Raw genomic sequence first — 25,874 nt, 5'->3', positions numbered from 1 at the left:
GGAGAAAGCCGGCATCAGAGATAGGGTTCCCACGTGTTCGATCTTTTTGGGGCTGAGAACACATGCATATAGAATTCCCAAATTGGATCTGCAAGTTGGGAAATATTAGTACTAGTGTACACAAGATGCACGCTGACATGTCGATGCATGCAGTAGTAGCGAGAGTGTGGACAAAAGTTTGGCCGAGCGAGCAGTGCTTGGGGTGAGGATGTGCCTGAGCCGAAGAGCAGCCGAACAGGGAGGTGAATGATCTTTTGGACGCTACCCGAGCACCCATGGAGCCCCATCTAGTTGAGATAGACTCGGAGCACAACTCGACGACCCAGAAAACCATGGCGAGAACCAAACAGCGATCGAGCAGCTAATTTGTTTCCATAATTCCTAGGATTAAAAATCAGTTCTAAGACTAAAACATAAGTCTCTTTTAGTTCTATCCTGTTTATTTGGAGAGACTAAAAGAGACTAAAATCTCATTAAATAACTCAATAGTACACATCTCACACACATAGCTATAGACATAGAGTATTAGAGTAGGTGTACTGTAGGTTTTTAGTCCCTTTTAGCACCTCCCCTAGAGACTTATGGACCTAGATAGTTTTAATCTCTATTAGTCCCTCATATTTAGTATTTTAGAGGCTAAAAGAAACTAAAATAAAGAGACTTATGGATAAGTACCTCCAAACAAACAGCCCCTCATACTGAGAAGGCCGTTAAGCCGTGGATCTGGGAGAGCGTCCAGCGAGATGCAACCAGAAGTCCAAACTACAAAAAAAACCCGTGGTCGGTCCGGCCTGCAATTTGTTCTCGACTGTTCTGTCGCGTAACAGCCCAGAGAAAGACAGAAATCAGCCCATAGATTGGTCCAGGTCCAGCACCGGCGGAACGTCGTAGCTATTGGTTGGAGCTTTTCTATGTCACGTAAAACAAACTGCCTAATTAGCGTAAGTATTAATTATTAAAAACGTAAAAGTAAATTTATTTGATTTTAAACAACCCATATAAAAAAAATTCATACAAAACGTATTGTTACCAAACGGAGCACAACGACCGCGACTGCACCAACGCACTGCACGGCACGGCAGCGACCGGACCCGTGCGGCTGCCCGCTGCCCTGCCTACCTCACCTCGCCGTACTCAGAGAGCCAGTGTAGTGCAGGAGGGTTAGGAGCATTCATCTTTAATCTCCTTATATCTGTCCGATTTGCTGAATATATTTGTTCTGTCATTGAGGCTTTATCGCAAGCTGGATTGTATGGTTAGCCTGTATTTTTAGTAGTGGTTTGCAGCGGAGTGCTGCACCATCAGTACTTAATCATGGATAAACTATAATCGAGTCCAAAAAGGTCACAATGAATTTTAGTAAGCTTTCGAATAAGGATTGGAAAGTGATTGATGTAAGAATTGGAAAGAAAGTAAGTAGTCGGAAGGGAAAACAATGGGTTTGATTTTAATTGTGTTTTAACAAGTCTAGCTATGTTTATGATTTCTTTTTTTTTTCAAGGTTCCAAAGGTGTTTCTCGAAAAAAATGGTCATTATAAATCGTCTTTTTCTTTTTCGCAAAGTGGTAATTATAAGAAAAGGTATCATCTGACTAGAAACTAGATGGGATTTGCCAACTTAAAGATCAAGGTGGACTTGGTGTTTAGAATATTGACATACAAAACCAATGCCTACTGATAAGATGGTTGTTTAAATTGATCAATGAGGATGGCGTATGACAAAAAATACTTAGGAGACCCTCCATTCCAAATTGATCATCATATAAGGTCTAGTTATGAAGACCAAGAATCTATTTAATTAGCATTGGAAGACTAGAGTTATAAATCCCAAGCTGCATGTACATCAAAGCTGATTGGGCAGATGCATGCCAGCATTTAATGTACGTGTTAACCAAAGAGTTTTCACACTACAATCAATGCATAATAGGCTCTCTTCTCTTATATGATGATAAATTTGGGATTTCTAGTTTTCTCTTGTATGACTATTAATTTGGGATGGAGGGAGTAATAACTAGATAATTACTCAAGTACACAAAAAGCCTGGGGATTCCCATCTTTTGTCTTGACTTATCAATGTTAAGGACAAGTTTTTAAACTTGGGAAAATCTTTGTTCTTAACCATGAGAATAATGTTAGATTTTGAGAGGATAAATGGATTAGGAATATATCTTTTAAGGAGCAGTATACCTCTTTATATAACATTGTGCGGAAGAAGAATGCGTCTGTTGCTATTGTGTTAAACTTTGTTTCATTACATGTTTCTTTTAGAAGATCGTTAGGGCACATACACAGATTTGAATCTCTCAGTCACCACGTAAGCAAATTTGGTGATATGCAGGAAAGAGATAGAAGGAGAGAGAAAAACCGTTGTCATGCATAGCAACGGCTTAGAGTCGACTCTTTGCATTTATTAAAAGAAACTTTCTTGCATGACGGTGAACAGAAAAGAAACTAACGTAATAAAAAATATTTTATTATATTAATAAAGAAATTATATCTGACTCTACCTTTATACATATCATTACAAAATAGGTTCTTCTTGCTGACATGGATATCAAATAAAAGTCGATAATGAGCTCTACCTTTGAACATGCTATTAGAGCAATTATAATAGTAGACTATAAGTTAGCTATAAGCTGATGTGGAGGAAAGAGGTAATGAAAAAGAAGTGGGGTTGGCTTTCATGCAAGAACCAGCTATACACCAACTCTTAAAAAAATGCACTAAATGCAAAGGTAAGAGAAAGAGATAAAAGATAAAAATTATAGTCAATCTATTATATGTGTTGACTATAATATAAACTTATAGCTAGTAAGTTGGCTCTACTATTAAACTTGCTCTTAGTGAATCAAAATCTGGCTTCATGATATAACTTGGTAGCCTCAATTGTGCATGTTACATTAAATAAGGATAAAGATATTTTTAGATGGAATCTCCACCAAAATAGTCAACCTTCTATTCATTCAATGCATTTGTCCTTAATTAAGAATGGTTATACAGAGAGGAATAAGTTCATACGGAAGTTAAAAGTTTCACTAAATTTAAAGTTTTTTTTATAAAGGGGCAATTTCAAGCAAGGACAATTTAGCAAAAAGAAATTGGAATGGTAGTACAAAATCTTGTTTTTTTATGCATAATGAATCTATCCAACATTTATTCTTTAATTGTTATATTGCCAATTCTTTTTGGAGAATTGTTCATGTCTCCTTTTATTTCAAATCACCTAAAAATGTTTCACATTTGTTTGGGAGTTGGTTGGGTGTGATGGGTTCTAAAGTTAATAAATTTTCGTGCTAATAGGAGCATATGTTTTATGTTGAGAACTTTGGCTTATAATAAATGATATAGTTTTGATAAAGCACCAACTAATTCCTATATGAAGGTAATTCACGGAGCAATCCATTGGCTCAGGTTGTTTAGGCCATGCTATAAAGGTGTGATGACGATAAAGGACGAGTTCTTGCTGCATGTCGTAAATTATAGTAAAGGGCATTGCAAATTTTCACTAATTTTGGGTGGAGAGTTAGGAATACGATATCTTAATTTTATCTCTTGCTTTGGTGCCTACTTGTTTATCCTTTTTGTCATCACTTTGATTTTGTAATTATGCCTGTTTTGATTTATAACTCATATAAAGTGGTTATAGCTTCTTTTAAAGCATATAAATGTCATATGGTATTCTCCATTATCTAAATGAGACTTCAACTCAAGTACCACCATGTACTTATTTCTTTCCCAATTCCTAAATTAAGTTTACAAAGTTACGAACATGAAATAAAATATTATAATACAACTAAAATTTGAAATTTAAATCTTACAGTACCGTGCAACGTACGTGTTAACGACTATAATAAGAGCTAAAACAGCCATAATTTGTTAATTAACAAATAAATCATGTTGAATGGACCGGACGGTACGTAGCCAGTGAGCTACTCCTGCAGTTCAATCAGCGGGATGGGTTCAACAAGCCTCGGCTGGTGGAGTCGCCACCAACAATATTACGCCGACGAACACGCCCGGTCGGCCGGATCACGTCGTTGGAGTCGTCCATTAACCCTGCCGGCGACACAGCTGTGGATCCACGCCTGGAGGCTGAGCCATCGATCGATCGGCGCTGGCAGCTTCGAGTTCTAGTAGGTGCACGCCGGAGGCGCGGGTCGTTCGGGGTAGGGGAGGCGTTCGGAAGCGGCGAGGGCGGCGCGGATAGAGCCTTCCTGGGCGTCGTCGCCGGCGTGGCGCCGTCGTTGGTGGGACTGGGGGGAGTGCTGGCCGGCGGCCTGTGCGAGTGCGACGTAACAGGCTTGTCGTGGTGTGGCGGCGGCGGCTTCGGCTTGTGCTGTGGCTTCGTCGTCTCCGCCTTCGGGTCGTGCTTCAGCAGCGTCGGCGTAGGGGTGTACCCGCCGCCGTAGCCGGCGGCCGCCGGGGTCTCCAGGACGAGGCCCATGGCCACTAGGGCCACCAGGAGAGCGGTTTTGCCACCCATGTATATTGATATATTTTTGCTGGTTTGCACAGCACGTCGTGGGCGGCAGTGTACATGTGAAACGCTCTACCCATGCAACCGCTTATATATACACAACAGCGTAACACTTCCATCATCTATCTATCTATATGTCTATGTTGTTTCGATCTCCTGGTCTGGGGTTGGCTGCCAGCCTGCCACTGATCGCGAGTACGGTAAACACGCACGCACGCACGACGTTCAAACTTGGAAAGGAAAGGCCCTAGGTAGGCATGCATTGCATGGACTTCCACACGCGCTCGAGTTACATTTACAGGTTCTACGCTCCCATGGCACACCGTATGGGCCAGCAATCGAGGGGGGTTAATGGGCTGGGCTCATCTCCTTAGTTGAAAAGCCATAATAGGACCGGTCTATAGTCCAGCGAGCAACCGAAGGCTGAAGTCGAAATCTAGCGAGTGCGATACACGTATCGCTCCGGTACGGTCCGCTGTTTGGTCGCTCGATCGTGCGCGTAACAGCCGAAAAAGGCAGATGGAAATCGACCCATATATATTGGGCCATCACCGGCTCCTCTAGTCCACTCAACAAGTTTAAAGCCGGACGTAATCCGAGGTAAAGTGCAGGCCGGCCTAATTCGCAATCTGAGCTGAGGTGCACGCCTGCCCAAGTCAGCACACACAATCGCCCCAGTGCATGAGCCATAGAGCATCTAACTCCTAACAGCTTATCTAAATTTGATCATCTATATATTTATTTAGATGATTATCTAAAATAGTTTTATCCTTCATATCTATTTGTACTTCACCAGATCATTCATATATGACATCCTCTGTATCTCTTTGAAGGATGAAGAGATCATCTAAATATGAAGTTTGAGAGATCATCTTAAATATGAAGTTTCTTTCTTCTAATATGGATCACATCTAAAAATAGATAATACGATCACTGTACTATTGAAGCTCAATTCTATTTTCATGATAAAGAATGAAATAGATAAGACGTTCGAGAATCGGTGAGCAACTATGCAAAGGAGGTAGAAAAGCGAGTACTAGTCCAGTACAGTAGTAAACCCTGTGGCGACGAAGACTGGGGCACCAATGCACGGCACGGCAGCGACCGACCGTGTGGCTGCATTTGCGTGCCTCGCCTCGCCGTGGGTTCGGAGCACCAGGATCTCTTGCGTTTCCTTGTAGTGCGGGTTACGTGGTCATCAGAGCCAGCCAGCCCTGGTTGCTGCTGCTGCTACCTGCTAGCCCTGGCTACGGGCAGCGGCAGGTCTGGTCACCTCGAGTCACCTGGCGCAGGAAAATCAGAGCCGCAGCAAGCCGTCGATGAGACTGGTGACTGGACGCACGCACGCACGCTTCCGAGCTCCCTGTCTCGATTGCGGGATCGATCGCCGTGTGAGAGTGAACTCCACGCGAAAAAGGTCCGTGGATGCGCGGGGGGTGGTCCGCACGTAAACGCGTCCACGGACGGATCCGCATGGTCGGTCACCGCGGCCTACTAGTGCGGTATTTCGTGGTCCGCACGTACGTATCTGCTTTGCTTCGATCTCTCTCTCTTTTTTAGCGCTGGCTGACTGAAGTAAACCGAGTGTATCAGGGTTACGTTGGAACCAATTGATTCTCCAGATAGACAAAGGATACCGGAATTAAAGAAGGGCATAATTGCGTAAATGAAAGTGATGCCATAATTAAGACATGATGTGCCTCTAGGACATGGTGAATCCACGGCAATTTGCAACGATAGTTAGTTTGAAAATTAAATAGGAGAAAAAAAGAAATGGACTTCACGACAGAGAAGAGAAAACGTTGGGCACAACATCTCATAGAAGTATTAGTTTTGCATCATCAGAAGAGTATCAAGAATGCACCTCGCCAATCAAGCCACCAACGCCGAGAAAGCCAACGATGGCAAACCGATAAGCAGAGATTGAACGCTGCAATATGTCGTCCTAGTTTTGAATTTAAGAGGAAGAGAGTCCGAGAGAAGAAAGATTTGCTAGTTCCTTATATAATCGTTGCCAATGTGACAACGAGGGGTGCCACAAAACACCCCCCTAATGTCGTTGTTTGAAGCCAACTAATCATGAAAAGGTAAAAACATATGCTTCTTGACACCACCATACAGAATGGTTATAATAAGATAGTATGTGAGAGAAGAACTTGTCAATGCCAACAAAAACAGCTTATTTAGCTGTCAAAAACCGAAGATAAGGTCTCCAACGAAGAGGAAGACCACAACACCGAAAATGTCTCTGCCCACCAACCCAAGAAAATTTAGGAATGTTCCTATTTTTACTTAGAGAGCATGAGCAGGACACCTCGATAAATACCCATAAGGGATCTAATGCTTAAAGCCTCACCAATTTTAGCCCGATAGACCGCAGGGCAAGGTATTGGCTTAGAAACGATAAGCCAATTAACCCTTGTCACTGGGGCTAAGACACCTCCCAAAGCCATCACTATCTCACGTCTTCTAGAATGTAGTTGTCGCCATCGCTCTAACCAGCTTCCTCACCGAGGTATCACAATTCACCTCCGCATGTCTCATAATCATTGTCACCATTTGCACCCTCTAACATTGCTGGTCCACCCACGATTATCATCTCCATGCGCCACCACACTTTGGGCGTTAGCCTTACCACAACTATTAACACCATTCGCCTCCTTTGCCATGTCTCCCAACTTGCTTACAACTCTCTCACGATCAGTCGTTGCCTTGTCCTTTCCTCATTGTTGACCATACGCTACACCAATTGCAATTGGACTTGTCATGTGTGTTTGGATGCTTCCACCAAGGGAACATTGAATTTAGCCATTTGAGGAGCTGGATCTGGTCAGCGCCATAATCGTTTCCCTAGCTGCCTTCAGTCACCCTCTTAGCTTCTTCTGGATCTAGCCATGGAGGAGTCTGACCTAGTTTTATGTCACGCTATACGACTAGTTCTTCATGCCAAAACTGGGTGGCAAACAAATCCCTATTGTCATCTTCCTGCATGCCACAAGTTTTCAGGGATAAAGGCAGTAGAGAAGGTTGCGGGTGACAATAACAAAGGTTTTTGTCACCCATTGAGTTGACCACATGGGCGCTGTGGAGGGATATGTGATGTCAAGCTTTGCTACTCATCATTGAAATGCAAAGTACATGTCGATCACTTACAGCCGGGTGTATTACTTTAGTGTTTGAAGTGGTTTTGAGAGAATTGACTCTACGTTAATACACATTGGCTAGTTGATTTTGCTTTGAGCAGTGACGGAGGCAACTCCTCAGCAAGTTGGACGACTAAGTAGGCTCCATCACTGTTGTCTCCACTACAAAATGCCTTCGAGATTCAAGAAAATTGGTACTAGATTGTTAAAAAATTATTGTTAGTCACCCGCAGTCAACGGTGTAGTTAGCACTGCCACTAGCTCAGAACATCTCAAAGAACATGGAATCTCATTCTGCATATAATATATTAGCCAACATAGCAAAGAAATTAAAACAAGGCTAAACAGACAATCCATTTGAACGAACAACCTATCGGAGTGGCTAAATCCGAAATGTGAGTGCCATCGTTATTTTTTCCCATACACAATCTCTCCTCCCTTTCTTCCTTTGTATGGATCCTCTTAACATGGATGGAGAAATTGGTTGGTTCTCTCTAATATGTATAGTTTGTTGGAGTAGGTAGGAATATGAAAATGATAATTATGGGTGATGATAAATCAAACAATCAGGGTGATCTTTTGGTTTTTAAAGACAAAAAGACATATTTGTAAATAAAAAATAATTTATAGATAAAAATTTTATATGTGTTCTTAGCGATCTAAAAACCAAAGTTAAAAAATAAACTACTATAAATCCCCTAATCAACTTTAAGTTTAAAGTTAAAATTTTGGAGAGCTAAATTTAGCACCTCTCCTAGGCGAGTGAATGAGTCCCAACTTAAAAAACTGCCTTTCAATGAAGTCTAAAATACCATTGGAAACGAGATCGTCGTGTTATTAGCATTCGCGCAGTAACTGGTTCCATCTTTTTACTCCTTTTCCTTGGCTGATCGAAGACAGGGTGGACGGCGGCCAGCTTGTATAGGGATCGGTAGGGCACGCTGCAGTCAAAAAAAGGGCACATAACACCCACCGCCCACCTTCTCGGACCTTCCTTCCTTGGCACCATCGGTCGGCATGGCATGGCCGGCCTGCCTTCTCCCATCGCCTACGTACTGTAGTATTTTTTTATTTTAGTTTGTCATTTTGTTCTTATTTAACGAGTTACTTTGTTATTAAACTAATTTTAATTCTGGCTTTTAACAGTCGGCCGGTTCGCCAATCGACCAATTAAACGGGTTGCTCACTTAACTGACTTAAGCGGGTTCGTGGATAGACTCCTTACGCCCCTACTTTTAACCTTTTTTTATTTATATAAAAATTTTAATAGCCAACGACATTAAATAAGAACACAGGAGGAAGTGCTTCACGCTCTTCTCGCCTAATTCAAGGCCCCAAAAGACCAAAAGGGCGTCCTCGTGAGTCAACTATCACCGCTGCCCGTATCTCCTAAACAACAATTTACGAGCTGCGCGGGATTGACTCGATGACTCCCTCTCGCCTTTGGTTACGACTTAAAAAAACTATAAAGAGATCACCGGAAACTTTGGTTCTTTGCCTGGCCGGTCGCCTACTCGCGCTGCGTCCGATCACATTATAGAAAACTGCTACTAATTCCTAGAACTAATAAAGCAGAAAGGAAGTTAATTTGTTTTTCCTCGTGTGATTGGCTTTAGTTAGGTGATCGATCAATGACCCCATTAAGACCCTTTTTGTTCGGAACAGTGATAGAATGGGCAATCACTACACGGTATATTCTTAAACGAAAAATAATTTATAAATAAAACTTTTATATATATTCTTGATGATCTAGACACCAGACTGAAAATAAATTTCAGCTAAAACCTTAAATTCAATTATAAATTAAATTATGGCTTATAAGCAGTAGCGCGAAAAGATTAGGTGGAATGTTTCGATTTATAGGTGAAAGCAGCAGTTTCGTCAAGATATATTCTCCAGTATTCGCCTTGCTTGCTTGCTGGAGAGAAAAACATGTCACACGAATTGTTCGGTTGGTCCGTTCAGACATGGCCTGGCGGCACGGACACGTCTCGTCGCCTCCATAGCACGCGGGTGGCGCGAACCAGACATGATGCATGACCGGTCAAATCGAACAGGGGCTTTGGTCTAAGGGTTGTTTAGATGTTTTTAGCCCATGTCACATCGGATGTTTAACAGGTATTAAACATAAATTAATAAAAAACTAATTTTACAAACGAATGGTAATCAGCGGGACAAATTTTTTAAGCCTAATTAATCTATAATTAGAGCATGTTTACTTTAGCATCACATAGGTTAATTTTAGATTAATTAGGCTCAATAGATTCGTCTCGCGAATTAGTCAAGATTATAGATAGATTTTATTAATAGTCCACGTTTACTATTTATAATAAGCATCCAAATATTCGATAGGACAAGGGAATTAGTATATTGTCCCAAACACCATCTTAGGTGATGTTTAGATTGAGAAAATTTTGGGAGAAATGTCACATCAAATATTTGAACGGATATTGAAAGGAATTTTCAGACACGAATGAAAAAACAAATTTCACGCCGAAACCGCGAGACGAATCTTTTGAGCCTAATTAATCCGTCGTTAGCATAAACCGCGAGACGAATCTTTGAGCCTAATTAATCCGTCGTTAGCATATGTTATTTACTGCAGCACTTATGATTAATCAAGGGCTAATTAGGCTCAAAAGATTCATCTCAAGATTTCTTTCGTAAATGTGTAATTAGTTTTTTTAATTTATCTATCTTTAATGCTTTATTTAGATGACTAAAAATTTAATGTGATGTTTTTGAAAAAAAAAAAAAGCCTAAATTTGCCAGCCTGTAGGAGGCGTCTCGTCTCGTTAGGCTTATCCTCTGATGACCATGCGTGTTGCTTTCTGACTTGGAAGATATGCCATGCACACTGTAATCTCTAATTCTGTGCCAGACCACGGCACCGATCAGTTTCGCTTTGTTCCCAAAGTTGTTGTGCTTGTGCATCGAGTGGAGATGCATGATCGACCAATATCGCAAATACAGAAGGAATTTGATTTGGAGATGTTTCCGTGCGTCTCTTCTGATCATGCAAAATTGCAAACTTTTGGACTAAGAATCAACTCATCGGTTAATTTCCCATTGATTTTGTTTTTCCTATCAAAACTCTCTCTACCCATGTACAGATTATTTTTGTTCTTCCCTTCACGAATCAATTCGATCTCCTGTTTCTCTATAAACTTACAATTAAGAAAAAAAACAAAAGAAAACATCGAAGAAGAAGAGTAGAAGGGAACAAGAAGTTGATCTCCTGTTCCATGGCACCACTTCCACTGCATGATCGCCGGACCAAGCTTCGATTTTTAGGTCAGAACGGCATGATGTGGGTGGTCTTGGAGTCGTAGCCGGCGAGGCAGCTCTTGGCGTTCACCTTGTAAATCTTGAGCAGCTCGAGCGCCATCTGCCTCGCCGCCGGCGAGCACCCGCTCTGCAGCAGTAGCAGGAGCCTCGTCAGGCCGCCCTCCGACGCCGCCGCGGCGTCGGCGGCGCGCCGGTCCTTGTACTTGTGGCAGACTGCCCAGAGCACGGCCACCGCGGCCTCGGCGCCGTCGCGGCCGGCCTTCATCATCTTGCCCACCACCGCCGGGACGGCCTCCTCCGCGTGTTCGCAGAGCGCGGCGCGGCCCTCGGCGCAGCCGACGGCGGACTCGAGGATCCGGAGGGCCCTGGCGGAGGGCCCCGGCTCTGCCGTCGCGTGGAGCGCGTGCACCGCGGCCGGGACGGCGCCGAGGCGTACCATCTCGGCGCGCGCGGCGCGGCGCGACCGGGAGATTGTGGCGAGGCAGGAGAGGCCGGTGTCGACGGCCTTCATGTCGAGGCTGCCCTTCTCGTCGACGGGGCCGACGAGCCGTATCAGCTCTCCGACCAGCTCCGATGACTCGGCGATCGCCTCCTTCGCCTCGCCGGCGGCATTGGCTAGCAAGAACTCGACCAGCCTGGCGGCGTCGATCCTCGCCTCCAAGCCGCTCCCTCCCCGCAGCACGCGTGCCAGGGACGCAGCCGACGCCGACGCATCGGCGGCGAGGCCGGCGGCTACCCGCTTCTTGTTCGCATCCTCGATTCCATCCAACGCGACGGTAGCAGCGAGCACCCTGACGGCCGCCTCGGCGCCCTCGACGCTTATCTGCTGCTCACCCTTCCTCCTAAGAACCGACGCCACTGTCTCGGCGGCGCCGCCGGCGCCCACCAGCGTATTCTTCTCAAACTCGTCAACGTCATCGTCGGAGAGATACGCCGCCAGCGCACGCAGCGCCGTGGAAGGGTCAGCGTCCGACGACGCGACCTGCCGGACGAGGCACGCGGGGGAAGGGCCAGCGCCGGAGCCCACGGAGCCGGCGGCGGGGGAGGAGGAGGCGGCGGAGGCGGACCAGTGCGCGATGAGGCTGCGCAGCGTGAGGTTGGGGACGAGGTCGGTGGAGGGGAGCGGGAGCATGGTGGCCGGGCAGGTGTTGTTCCCGGAGTCGAGCCACCGCTGTATGGAGGCCCGGTCGTAGGTGACCCCGGTGCACAGGCTCACCGGCGACCGCATGACGTTGAGCGAGATGGGGCAGCGGAAGAAGCTGGGGATCTTGACCTCCAGCCCCTGGTGCTGCGGGGGGAGCCTCATGCTAGTGGTCGACTCCTTCCTAACCATGGCGAGACCGAGACGAGGTGGGAGACGGCCCCCGTTTCTTGGGCAGGCAATGGCCGCGGAGGAGAGAAAAGCGAGAGAGAGGGTGGAGGAGAAGGTGGGGGAGGGTATATAGTGCTGGTGGAGTGGTCTTTGCGCCGTGCGTCCTGGTCTCCGTGCTCGTGTGAAAACCCCACTACCGTTACAGTTTTTCTCTTTTTTTTTTTTCCAAATGGCATTTTCAGCTGTGGCCCTGGAACTATATTTAATTGGTATAAGAAATTTTTATCGCCGAAATGATTACAAATGGGTCCTCTCCGGTACCGAAATGAATTTATTTCTTTTGTTCAAATATATTATAAATTTTACTTATTTTCTATAAACGTCTTGTCTAAACCAATCATAATTTCATATACCTTCTCTTCCCAATCAATTATTAACTTTTACTCCCTCCATATTTTTTTATATGACGTATTTGACTTATAGGTCCATGTTTGACTTTTCTTCTTATCAAAACATTATATAATTATTAACATTTTTGTTATAATATGATTTAGAAATACAGGACTTAAATATGCTTTATAATTTTGCATAGTTAGATATAAATTTTAAATAAGATCAGTCTACGATGTCATATAAAAAAATAGAGACGGTACCACTTAATTTTTTAATAATTTCTTAACCCCATGAAAACAATAGGACTGCATACATTTTAGCAGGGGGGGACTTTTAATCTCGCTTCTCATTGCAGGTCGGTCGTCTTAGCAAGCCGTAACCAAAATTTAAAATTTCAAACCTAATTTTAAAATTAATTCTAAGGGTTTTCAATGTAATAGAACCAAAATTCCCATTTTTGTTATTGTGGATAGTTTCTTTGACCTTGGGTTTCAAGCACAAATAATACAGGTATAAGAAGGCATCTCTATAAATTACTTTTGTTTTATTAACTCAACCAACTGGAGTTGAAACGACTATGTACTCTAATTTAAATATAAAATATCTACTCTAAAAGTTTCGATAAGTCTAAACTAGCACATAACAATTTGGTTAGAATCATATGACAACACTGGTAATGAAGTTTACCTCATCTAAAGCACAGACAACTTCTAAACTTACCTTAAAAGTGGTAATTATAAATGTACTAGTTATTATAAAATTATCAGTAAAAAATTATAAAATTACCACCAGAACTATCATTCGTTCGAGTAGTATCCTTGCAATAAAAAAAACGGTAACAAATTTACAAAGGCCTCTTTAAAGGGGCAATTCTCAAGATCCATATATATGAAAATCCTATTAAAATTCATGTGTTCTCGATAAAACATGTTATATTAGTGGTCGTGTTCTTTTTTATAGATTATTCACATATTATTTCTCGGTTTCTTTTCTGCACGTTTCTCAAGTTACTTAAATGGTTTATTTTCTTAGAAGTTTGTATGAGGTAGTTCATCGTCTCACTTTTCTACAGTATATTTTTAACTTTATATTACTTAATCTAATCGTTTATATTATTAAATAGCTAATCAAATAATCTTATATCTTTCAACATGAAAAGAACATTGCCATTGTAGTAGTACTATGCAACTTTTCCTTTTGTTGGGAGTGTACGTGCAAAAGAGTGTGTTACAAAGAGCTGCGTGTGGCGAATACCACGAGAAAAAGAAAAAGGAGGAGGGGTATTCAAAGAGAAAGGCAGGATGAGTCAAAGGAAGCAATGAGGGTGACGTATTGGGCTGGGTGAGCGGTCGCTTTCGCCGTTGCTTTGGCCGCTGTCGTGCTGTTCCACCCCTCTCCCTTTCTTCTCTCCTTTTCCTCCTCTAGCTTCCCCTCTCGTTATCGTTTAACAATGTATTGGCAAAAAATAACGAAAAATTTACTAGAGCAATTAATGGCCCGTTTAGTTGGGAAAGAATTTTTTTATGACGTCGAGTATTTGGTCGGATGTCATAAGAATTTTCGGATATGAATGAAAAAACAAAATTCGTAGCTCGCCTGGAAACCGCGAGATGAATTTTTTGAGACTAATTAATCTATCATTAGCACATATAGATTAGTGTAGCATTTATGACTAATTATGTATTAATGAGGCTTAAAAGATTCGTCTCACGATTTTCTCCTAAGAGCGTAATTAATTTTTTTGTTTTATCTATATCTGATGCTTCATTTAAACGTCCAAAGATTCGATGCTATATGTTTTTAGAAAGGTTTATGTTTTTTTAGAAAGGTTTATGGAACTAAACACGGCCTAACTGGCTCTGCAGCGGAGAATGAAAACTGCAAAAACACAGGGAAAAATGGTTGCTTCTCTTTTTGGAACTTACAGTACATTATTCTGGCTGGGCTGCGCAGATTTTGTTCTCTCCGGTCAATGGTCAGCGATATGGATCCGTGTCGCCGTCGCCCGGTCTTTGTCGAAATGGAAACCGGAAAAGGAGAGCCACGCACGCTAGCTGGTGCCCGACGCTCGCTCGCTCTCTCTCCCCGCTCGCTGCCTCGCGTCCGTCCGCGTCTCTTGTCGCTCGCTGCCTCGCTGGTGGCTGCCTGGCCCGGTGTCGCCAACTCGCCGTTTCAAAAGAAAGAAAGAAAAAAAGACTTACCTCCACTCTAAAATAATTTTAATTTTTCTCTCTTTGGTTGTGTCACAATGATTTTATATTTTAAGTATTTAATATGTTAAGGATAGAGAAAGTGCGGAATATTTGCATTGAAAATGAGGAAAACATTAAACATTTGCATTCGAATATGAGAGAGTAGAAGACATATCTATTGGAACAAGAAAAGACAGAGAATATTCAATTTTTCTAATTTTTTATTCTGGGTATAGAATGATCTAAAACGAAATTATTCTGTTACAGAGATACCTGTCTTTCTAGAATTTAAATTTTATCAAAAATAGTATTATCCAATAGTACTAATTATCTTATCAAATACCACTTATTCAAATTTATCCCCAATATACTCTTAACTGCGCGCTCACTCCTAACCGCATAATATTTAATAAGTAGTATTATAGTCTTTTTTATTACACACAGAAAATAATTTAAGAGTAAAAATTTAATATGCATGTTCATAAATATCTAAAAGTAAAAAGTTAGAAAATAAACTATAATTAAAATTTTTTAAAATTAACTTCAAATTTAAAGTTAAAAATTTTAAATTATGACTTATGAGCACAAGGAAAATGGGATAGATGAGGTGACTGTATTCGTCAAATTTGACTGGGATGTCGGCTGAAATATCCGAGGTAGTAGCCGATACCAGCCAGCTCGGCCGTAGCTGTGCGTGCATCCGGCCAAATGCGAGTAAAACAAATCATACGAGGACGAAATATACGTGTTTGATTTTTTTTCGTTTATTTAGTATACTCCTAGGCCCTTTCCCTCCAACTTCTTCTTGTTAGTAATTTGTTAATTTATAAGCCACGACAGAAATTTATATTTAAAACGTAGTTTAGGTTGATCACAAAGGTTTCTAGTTTTATTTTCAGGATTGTTTGACAAACTGTTCAAATATATGGAAGGATTACCTGGAACTTATTATTTCAATTCTATGTTTAGTTATTTTATTTCTCTCAAAATAAGTTTATATTTTAGTAACTGTTGCGTTGTATTTTATGAAAGTATGATAAAAATGCATTTGAACTTGATAAAATGATGGACAAATTATATTATGATTTGATAAAGTAGTTGATTTTTTATATTTTTATATTGGTATACATAGGATGGGGACTAGAAATAAAGTTATTTTGGAATTGATGAGTATCGTTTGTATTTCGAGGTTTCCCATGTTCGTTGCTTTGTTGGATCACCATCTTCCTTTTTTTTTTTTCATGTTGTTGAGGTGAATGGCGTTCACCGTCGCAATGACACCGTGACTTTGACGCTTCATGCCATGCCTGTCTACGTTTTTACCTTTTCCTTGAGAGGACCGATATTTTCACTTTTGAGAGTAAGTTGTAAAGCTGACTTTCCCTCGTCTGTTCAGGTGTGCTCGTTGGATGAAATACAACTAGTCTTATATACTACGATTTTTGTTATTTTTAAATCTTTTTTATTTTTAATTTTAAAACTAAACATTTTAAAACTTATTTTCAAACCTAAACGTCTTGACAATAACACCACGCTTAGGGTATGGTGTAATAGAATTATTTTGCCATGTTAGTTTTTGGATGTGGCCAGATAACACAGCTACACCATTTATATCGGTGTGACAGTGTAATTTTACCGTGCCTGCTAGATGAAGTGGCCAAAATGTTTAGATTTGAATATAAGTTTTGAGAATATTTAGTTTTAAAAGTTGGAAAGTAAAAAGGTTAGAAAAAAATCCATTTACCTATCCTTCGGTTAAATAGTATAAGCATTCTTGACTATGAGGAAGCCGAAGTGCGCAATTCAAATATAGGATGCAGTTTTAGTCAGCTTTTCGTATTTAATTATGACTTTTTTAGGCAAAGGTTAACCAATTTATTTCCCCAAATTTAAACAAAACCAACTGATAAATATTTACATATTTTAAATATAAAATATGAAAACTTATATAAAAATAAAGTAAAGACACACATGTTAAAAATATGCGCTTCTACATGGCCAACAAAGTGAAAAAATAGGTGCTTGAAATCTCACAAATACCTTAAAATATTAAATAGGACAGGTAAGCGAAATATGTGCATGAGATTAACAATGATTAGGTTCCAATGTATATTGTGTTTATGGATCCATGCAGTCAATATTATAAATCTTAACCATTGGTATATAGAAAGACAATTTCATCTGCACCATAATTTGTTACTCCCTTGATTTAGAAATACTTATCGAGTTAACCTTTGACTAACAATGTTTTGATCCAATTGCACAACATAGTCTTGCTACAGTTATATTTGTAGTCAGAGATATTTTTTTGAGTTTCAAATATTTGTTGATAATCATTTATTGCATTGCTTTAATATAATCAATTAAAAAATTGTGGCAAAAATTGAGAGTCTATTCAGTTTGGACGAATTTTAGCCGATAGGAATAGGAAAAGTGAAGAATAGTAATGTATGCCCACATCATTTATAAACAAAAATTTCAAAAGATTTAAGGGGATTGAAATATTTCCATGTTTTCTCTCTACAACACGTACAACATGAAATTTTAGTTTGGTTTTCATATACTTCATTACTGCAAAAAAAATTGAGTGCCTATTTGGTTTAGATGAATTTTAGCCCATAGGAACAAGAATATATGTCCACACCATTTATACATTTTTTTCCAAGAGATTTAAGTGGATATAATTTTTTCTATGTTTTTTCTATAACTTGTAGAAAAGAAAATTTTACTTTGGATTTCATATACTTCATTCCTGCAAACCAAATAATTTTTCATAGAAATTAATTAATCCTATTTCTAATAACAAGGAATATAAAGTTGAAACTATAAAAAGCTCATGTGTGTGGTAGCTATATTTTATTCGAAGTGATGAAAACTACTAATATTACACGTCTCAGCATATACCCTTTGCTGCATATGTCAAGGAATTAAAAGATGACACCGAGGTACAAAATCCAAAAGGCACCTTGCTTGGGAGTCAGACCGGTTTCCATTCCCAAACCATTCATTAACAAGAACAAGAACCACGTTTGTGATTCTCAGAGGCAAAGGGGAGCATTTCACAAAGAACATGATGCTATACCTAATATTATTCATATTCCACATGTATCTTCTCTGATCCGCGGAAGTTGAGACGGCGCGCGGCGTGTGCTGGTGCTAATAATTTCCAGCCTCCAGATTAGCTGGGATGATGATATATATTGGAGTACTATAGCATTATTATAGATAGCACAAGGCCACCAAATCATTTATGCAGATCTTGCTTGCTTGTTTGACTGATCAAACAGTACACCATTCATGCCTGCCGGTGCATATTATATGTCCGGGCTTTGTTCTAGACAGAGTAGTTAATCTTCTTCTCTTTTAATCTCAAGTAAATTATACCCATGTCTTTTCGCGTCTACTTGTACTAATAAGCCAAAATTTAAATTTTTACATTTAAATTTAGAATTTCTTTTAGGATTTTTACCGTAGTTTATTTTTCAGTCTTACATTTTAGATCACTAAAAATACATATATAAAAATTTTATTTATAAATTACTTTTCATTCGTAAATATGCTGTTCAATCACTCCCTTATTCTCTTTTCACGTGAAGATAGAAAATCATGGCAATTTCAGAAAAATTGAAGAGACTGACTACCATCCAGTACACAAATAAGTGAAGACAGTACAATTTTTAATTAGTCTAACTTGTATGGTCATCACTCAATAATATTAATCTTATATAATATTGTAGTATATGTGGTTGTTTGCTTGTCCGCGATGGAGCACACACACTGTGGCGTTGGGGGACCTGTGTTTTGGTCTTTCCCCTTTCGAAAATAAATGCTTTCGGTGGCTGGGAACCCACACGCAGATACACAGGCCCCTGCCACGAGAAAACTAAATCTAGTGTGAATTTAAAAATACTTTTTTACATTATTGTTAACCACATCTCCAGGGTTGAAAAGAAAGAGAGGAAAAATCCGTGCATAGCTAGCTGCAACTTCGTTGTTCCAAGTCAATTCTGCCGCGTCGTTTCCGTAGCATTATTAACGACCTGTGTGGTACATCGATCAATTTCCAGACGTCGCTGCTACAGACGTCGATCTGTTGGTCTGCGATATTACAAACAGAACAGTTTCGGTTAAGGTGTGAACCGGGGAAAAGGTTGAGAGTCAAGTATCCCTATTGCTACGTCCGTATCGGTCCTCCAACGTGTTACTCGGGAGTTCAGTCGGCCTGATCGATCTGCAAGACCGGCATTCCGTTCATATTCTTTGGTGATGCCGGCAAGACCAGCATAATTAATGAAAGGCAGATCAAAGAATAGATTTCCATTAGAGCAGCTCCAATAGCCGACTATAAGCTAGCTATAAATATATTTTAAAGAAAAAAGAGAGAAGCAGTGAGTTGTATGTGTATGACAGGTAAGATAATGTAGTATATGTTTTGCATATAACTATTATATAAATTGATTATAGATGATTTAGAGCTATTAATTAGTTGGCTATACTATTGAACTTGCTCTTAGACATATATGGTTGCAAAGGATTTACATTGTGGGGTTCAACTGTGCAAGGGTCATTACAAATTAAGGTCCTGGTGATGGCCCGGGACAGAACTCACGGCCTCCCGAGAAGTCGGAGTGTGTTAAAATAGGTATCGAGTATACTAGCTGAGTTGCTTGACCTGCTCTCTATTTGCCACTGTCATCGGGGTAATTTTTTTTGGTTTAGAAGAAAATGTCACATGGTATATTTGTAAAAGGAGAATAATTTGCGATAGAATTTTTATATTTGTGTTCATAATGTTCTAAAAGACAAAACTTAAAAATAAGCTGCAATAAAAAACATCAAAATCACTATAAATTTAAGGTTAAAAATTTAAATTTTCATACATAAGCATAAGAAAAAAGGAAAAAAAGGATGGATTTCAATAGTTACGCACCGCCATCATTTCTCCATCCACACACATGGGTTCCATTGCAATCGACGGTTATGAATTGATAAGGGCAAAAGGTATTCTGGTGTTGTCTAGGGTATTTTGTCATGGACGGGCGACGACAATTATGGTGCAGTTTGAGAGTGAGAACATTGACGAGAGTTCCAAACCTAGCTTCCTTTTAGGATAATTTTAGGCCTAAGGTAAATTTGGAAATGATATTGGTCTATCGTTGGACCGGTAATTTTAGATGTTATTTTTAAATTTTAGTTTTGGGAGCAGGTTTAGGTATGTCTTGGAGATGCTTTTATTTTCGTTGATTAATAAAACACCATCATCTTGAAAAAAAAACCATATGCTCCTTGCATACCACCCCTCTTAATATTTTCTGCAAATAGTTACAAGAATATTTTGAATAATTTAATTGGTTCGTTGGTATACATAGGTCGATGTCGATCCATCGTATGCTGAAAAATTCCAGCTCTAAATTCAGTCTATATTTTGATAAATAAAAATAAAAGAGAACTACTAGTATACCATGACTTTTGTCTATAATTAACTTTTACTTTATAGAAGTCAACTTCTTTTTTGTTGATATTGCAGGTTGAAATGCTAGTTTTCCGTAGAACAGAACTGATCGTATTGTTCTGATGATACTAAAGACCCCGGCGTTGAGAAGGAAAATCACTTCGCATACACGCAGAGCAAATATCCAGATTACCATCATTTGTGTTAATCAAATCATGGACCTTCCCAATTCCCATCATGCAAAAAGATGCCCCTCGTCTCCTTAGTGGTGCTACAAATAGGGACTCACACAAGCATCATTGTGCTTATGTTTCTTTGAGTAAAATCATGAGCACTTTGAATTATCTATTTTGCTAACATGAAACGGACGTAGTGTTAGTGCACTTTTGGGTGAGGAGAGCTGCACCCCCAACACTTTAGTCCAACCAAATTTTGTCCCCCAAGCGAACAACTCCGCTAGCTAGCAAGGTCATACCGATCTGTTGTGATGCGCTCTTTGACCGGAAAGTTCAAAAGATCATACAACCCAACTCCGGTCACCACCAAAGTGCCTTTTTCTTTTTTTTAAAAAAGAAAAGGTTCATGCATATATAGCTTTATGGCCTTAGCTTTAAAAGAGATTGTTATTTGCTATGGTAACCCACACCAATGGTCTTATGGTCATATATAGTTGTACAATAACCCCAGCGCAATATAATTTCCATTGAATGCATCCTCTGCCTTTTCCTTTTATACTTTTTGTGATTTATATATAATTATTCTAGCAACTTTCAAGTAATAAAGGGGTTTGATCTCGATATATACTACCTCCGTTCAAGTTCACCTTTCTTAGGTTTGTAGTTGAACTAGAAAGATGGCCTTATTAGAATGGATGAAATATGTTTCTATATATTCCTAATGAATGATCACAAAATACAATCTACAACAACAGATAGCAGCAGTTGGATATATATAGTATGTGTTATTTGAAGTCGCAAGCCAAGATGGTTTGAAAGTAGTTGAACTATAAATTCTATTTATTCATAGAGTTCTTTATGCCATTGATTTCTTAATTACAAGACTTTTTTTTTGAACGAACTGGTAATTACAAGACTTCTTTATGCTCTCATTGGATAAAAAAGGGCCATCTACTCAAGGTGAACTAAACTTGCATTTTTAAAAGAGTAATTGTAAGCCAGGATGGTTATAGAGTAGTTCAACTATAAATCAATCTATTCTTATGGACTAATGGACTCCTTGATCACAAAAAAGAACATATACTGAAGCATGTGATGTTGCTGGGTATAACTACAATATGAAGTAACCATCCAATTTTCAGCTGAATCCCCCTAACGGTAGGCCTCATTATTTCCCCCTGCTCCTGGGTAGGTTGCTGTGTACACGAACAACAAAACATAGCGAAACCGCATTTCCCTGGTCACATCCAAATTCATCCAGATAGGAGGGGGAAAAAAGAGTCGAAGCCCCTTGGCCCCCATAATAAAAGAATAGCTATAAATCGCTTTGAATTATGCCGGAGACTGCAATCATTGACCAGGGGCGTGCAAGTTGCGTGTGTGCGCGACCACGAAACTAATTAAAGGTCGCGTACAAAAAAAAAAAAACTAATCACACTAATCAGCACCCACAATGGCACAATGCCTACCACTACCTCCTCGCCCAGTCACCGGTCAGTCGGTCCATCCCAAAGCAAAATCGCAACTGGCTCCGATCCACTCCACTCCACTCCACTCCGCTCCGCCGCGGTCGAGTTCCCCCATCCCACTCGCACGCACGCACGCACGGTCTCGTCCCGTCTCGTCTCGTGCAGTGGTGGTGGCGCGCGGCGGTGGCGGTGGAAGAAACGGACGGGACGGGGAGCGAGAGACGCGCCCACGCCTCGGTCACGTACGTTACTCGGGCGCGCGACGATGCGGAGCTCTGCACCTGCGGGCAGAGGCGAGCTGCGGGTTTTCCTTTTTCTTTTCGATTCGGGTGGGTGGTTCGCGAGGTGACGCCGAGTCGCGCGACCGAGCACAAGAGGGACGCAGCGGCGCCACGCGAGGCGAAACTAGCGGGGAAAGCTGCGCAGTTCAGCAGATGATTTTGGGAGGTTCTTGCGTTCCACACTTTCCACCCTTCCACTGCGCTGAAAGCAGTCGGAAGCGGTAGCGTGTCTACGGAAACAACAGTCGGTTGATCGAAAATTAACTATATTTGTTAATTTAGCTAGGTATTTAGTGTTGATTATATTATGATATTAGTAGAATTTTAAAAAAAAACAAATTCCAGGGGATGCATGCCAACTCGAACTGTGAAGATATTACCCAGCTCTGAACTGTAATCTCTGCTAGTGTTTTGCAAGGACGAGGAAATCCAGTTTGTGAATTGCTAGTATGTTCCTTATTTGACCTGAAAACATTATTGCCGATCGGGTTTGCCTTTCAAGTTGCAAGATTGCCTGCCGTGCTTTAGGAGATAGCTTCTCGATGCCCGCTGCAAAACGTATGTTAGTGACGGAGCGTTAATTGGATCAATCTGCATGGTACAACGTATGCCGCTACTGCCAGTAAACTTCGTTTAGTCTAGTTCTAGTTGAGTTGCGCAACTTGTATTCCGACGCTTTCCGATACTATACACACGTACACGTCTCCTCTCCGTTCAATTAATAACTCCTTTGAAATTCCAACGCTTTGCAGATTCTAATGCCTCCTTTGAAACACGACAGTTTTACAAGATATCCGCATGAACCCGTTTCATGACTAACGAACAAACCTCGTGTTGACAGGAGGTTTGAAAGAGGGGGGGGGGGGGGGCCTCACTTGTGTTATAAATGCACATAGATTTCTCATGAAAAAGCATGATTCCTGCGGAGATAGACAGGTAGTAAGAAACTTCCGTGCATTAACATTTTAACAGCGGTGTGGATATGATCTCTCTGTTTTGCAACGAGATGTGCATGTGCATGTTACAGCTGAATCCGGAGTTAGGCCAGCAAATCAATCTACAATCTTAATCTAGATCGATCCGATTAAGCTGCCTAACTAGGACTATTCGTCTTTGTCTTCTTGCCGTGTCCTTGCGGCTACACTTAGTTCGCGGCTTCGCGCAACTAGAAGGATTGACGAAAAACCTCTGGACACTACCACGAGACAAATGGTTAAAGAGAAACACCCAGAGATTTTGTGGCTAGCTCTACAAGATGGTGGGCTAGGTAGCCTGGGTTTTAAGCTTCACTTCTACCTATGTAAGCCTGGGTTTTAAACAAGTCAGAATTAATCAACCATTTTGCTTGTTTTCGGCCTTTTGCTTTCTGCGCGCATGGTTCCGGTCCAACACGGCCTGCTCCTTAAATGGGCCTAAATTGGGCCTTTTCTCCGTCAGGCCCATTCCCCATGTGCACTCAAACGTCAGATGACAAAACGAGAAGGACCGGATGGCCCAGCCTGAGGCCTGACGCGACAGCACTCGCTCATGGCACCCAGCCATTTCATGATTTGTTATTATGCCCAACAAAAATAAAATGTAGTACTCGTATTTTGTTCGATACTGTTCAGCGGTATGCAGATACCAGGCCGGCCGACCACGGCCAGCAGCAAAAGTTGTACTGCTCGATCAACCGCCGGTCGGAGAATCCACGGCACTGTAGCACCGGCCGGCAATTAATCATCTTCGTCTCTGTGCTGGACGTCACCGCGATCTACCGATCGATGGAGAGTGACACAACGTAGAAGTAGCCGGCCGCTACAGCCTTATGCATGCATGGATGGATGCGCGTCCTACTGGTCTAAAGAATCGCCAGATCGCTAGCTGCTACTGATGTGAGCACTCGAGAGAGATGGTGAGATATTGATTGCCATTGCCATGCACGTCTCGATCATGCTACAGCCTTATGCATGTACAATGGTGATTGCTTGTCGATCTTTTCAATGAAAAAAATCCAAATAACATATTTATAAATAAAAAATAATTTGTAAACAAACTTTTTATATATGAATTCTTAGCGATCTAAAATCAAAGCTAAAAAAACTTCGGTGAAAAAACTGTTAAATCAACCCTAAATTTTAAGTTGAGAATTTAAATTTTGGCTTATAAGCATAATCAAAAGTAAAAAGTAAAAAGATTGGAATGCTCCTGCTTAGTAATATTCTCGCTGTTTAGCTGTGCTTAATTAATGTTAGGGAGGGTGTACATTCGGTCAAAGTGAGATTTTCAGAAATTTCAGTCACTTTTTATCTGCACTATCACTTACTTAAATAAAGTTCATTTTTGCTTGACAAAAGATTGAAGAGTAAATTATTCTAACGTCAACATGAAATAACCATAAAACTCATAAAAATTATAAAATCAAACAGACATTCAAACTTATAAAAAATAAGGAGAAAATTCGATCAAACACAAACATCTCTACAAGTCAATTTCTCTTCTAAATTTCCACAAAACATCCCGTTTTCATCAATTTCTCCTTTTCTTTTAATTCCTCACGCCAGCATCCAGCATGTCCTCTCTTGCTACGTACCTTGCTCGAGATAAAATACATACTGTTTCATTCTCCGAAACAATTCTATAGTATTTGATAATATGAACACCATGCTACACTCGTGGAATTAGAAAACTACTCCATCCATTTCATAATATAAGATGTTTGACTTAATGTTTGATCATTCATCTTTAAACAAACTTTATTTTGCTTGTGACTTACTTTATTATCAAACGAACTTTAAACACGATTTGTCATTTTTTATATTTGTACTAAATTTTTAAATAAGACGAATGGTCAAACGTTACAACTAAAAAAGTCAAATATTTTACATTATAAAACAACATTATAAAACAGAGGTAGTACTATATACCTTTCAGGAGAGGTACCAAAGTTCCTATGACTCTGCTAAGAGAGAAGCTACTGGGAACGAGAAATTAAAAGAATAGAGAAATCGCTAAAGAAACAGAATGTGGGGTGAGATAGAAGAAGAATTATTTTATATGGGGTTTTGTGTACGAAAAAGAATTGTAGGGGAGAATATAAACACTGGTGACTCGTAGGGAGGTATTTGGATTTTTTTCCCTAAAATAAAATAAAACCACGTATAGGTTCCGTTTAATATCGAGTGAAAGAGAGGCCACGCAACAACTTTTCGTACCCCTAAACTGTCATACCTACTCCCTCTGTCCAAAAAAAAAAGCTAATTCTTCGGTTTCCGTGTCCAACGTTTGATCCGTCTTATTTGAAAAATTTTCAGGAAATTAAAAAAAAATTAGTCACACGTAAAGTACTATTTATGATTTATCATCTAATAAAAACAAAAATATCAATTCCAAAAAAATTTGAATAAGACGAAGAGTCAAAAATTATAGGTAAAAAGTAAAAAAATTGGTTTATTTTGAGACGTAGGGAGTATGTTACAAAAATAAAACATTTCTATATTGTGTATCATAGATTAAGTAGATGTTAAAAATATCATTTTAGTCATTTTAGCCATTTCAGTGGTCAATTTTTTACTATATTCCCTTTTGATTGACTCTACGGTCATTAGAATGATTGAAATATAAATCAGTGCATAAATGTTTATATTGTTGTATAAAACTGTAAATTCTATAAATACTTATATTTTGGGATGAAGATGGTGTGTTTCTTACC

General features: G+C 40.3%; 1 protein-coding gene across 2 annotated transcripts; it reads right to left on the bottom strand.

Moving 5' to 3' along the window:
* Nucleotides 1–10,652: 10,652 nt before the first annotated feature.
* Nucleotides 10,653–12,324, bottom strand: LOC102712164 (U-box domain-containing protein 27-like). 2 transcript variants are annotated; one of them, XM_040522960.1, is made up of 2 exons: nt 11,348–12,324; nt 10,653–11,146 (listed from the first exon to the last, which is right to left on the bottom strand). In XM_040522960.1, exons 1-2 carry the CDS (start codon nt 12,239–12,241, stop codon nt 10,916–10,918), a joined length of 1,125 nt encoding a protein of 374 aa, XP_040378894.1. In that variant the 5' UTR covers nt 12,242–12,324; the 3' UTR covers nt 10,653–10,915. The 2 variants fall into 2 exon arrangements, with proteins under 2 accessions (XP_040378894.1, XP_015691451.2); XM_015835965.2 differs by having other exon boundaries at nt 10,653–12,324.
* Nucleotides 12,325–25,874: the final 13,550 nt, after the last annotated feature.

The sequence above is a fragment of the Oryza brachyantha genome, chromosome 4 (genome assembly GCF_000231095.2).
Source record: "Oryza brachyantha chromosome 4, ObraRS2, whole genome shotgun sequence".
NCBI classification, from domain to species: Eukaryota; Viridiplantae; Streptophyta; class Magnoliopsida; order Poales; family Poaceae; genus Oryza; species Oryza brachyantha.
The sequence above is the reverse complement of the archived record's forward strand: the minus strand, read 5'-3'. Positions and strand labels throughout refer to the sequence as shown.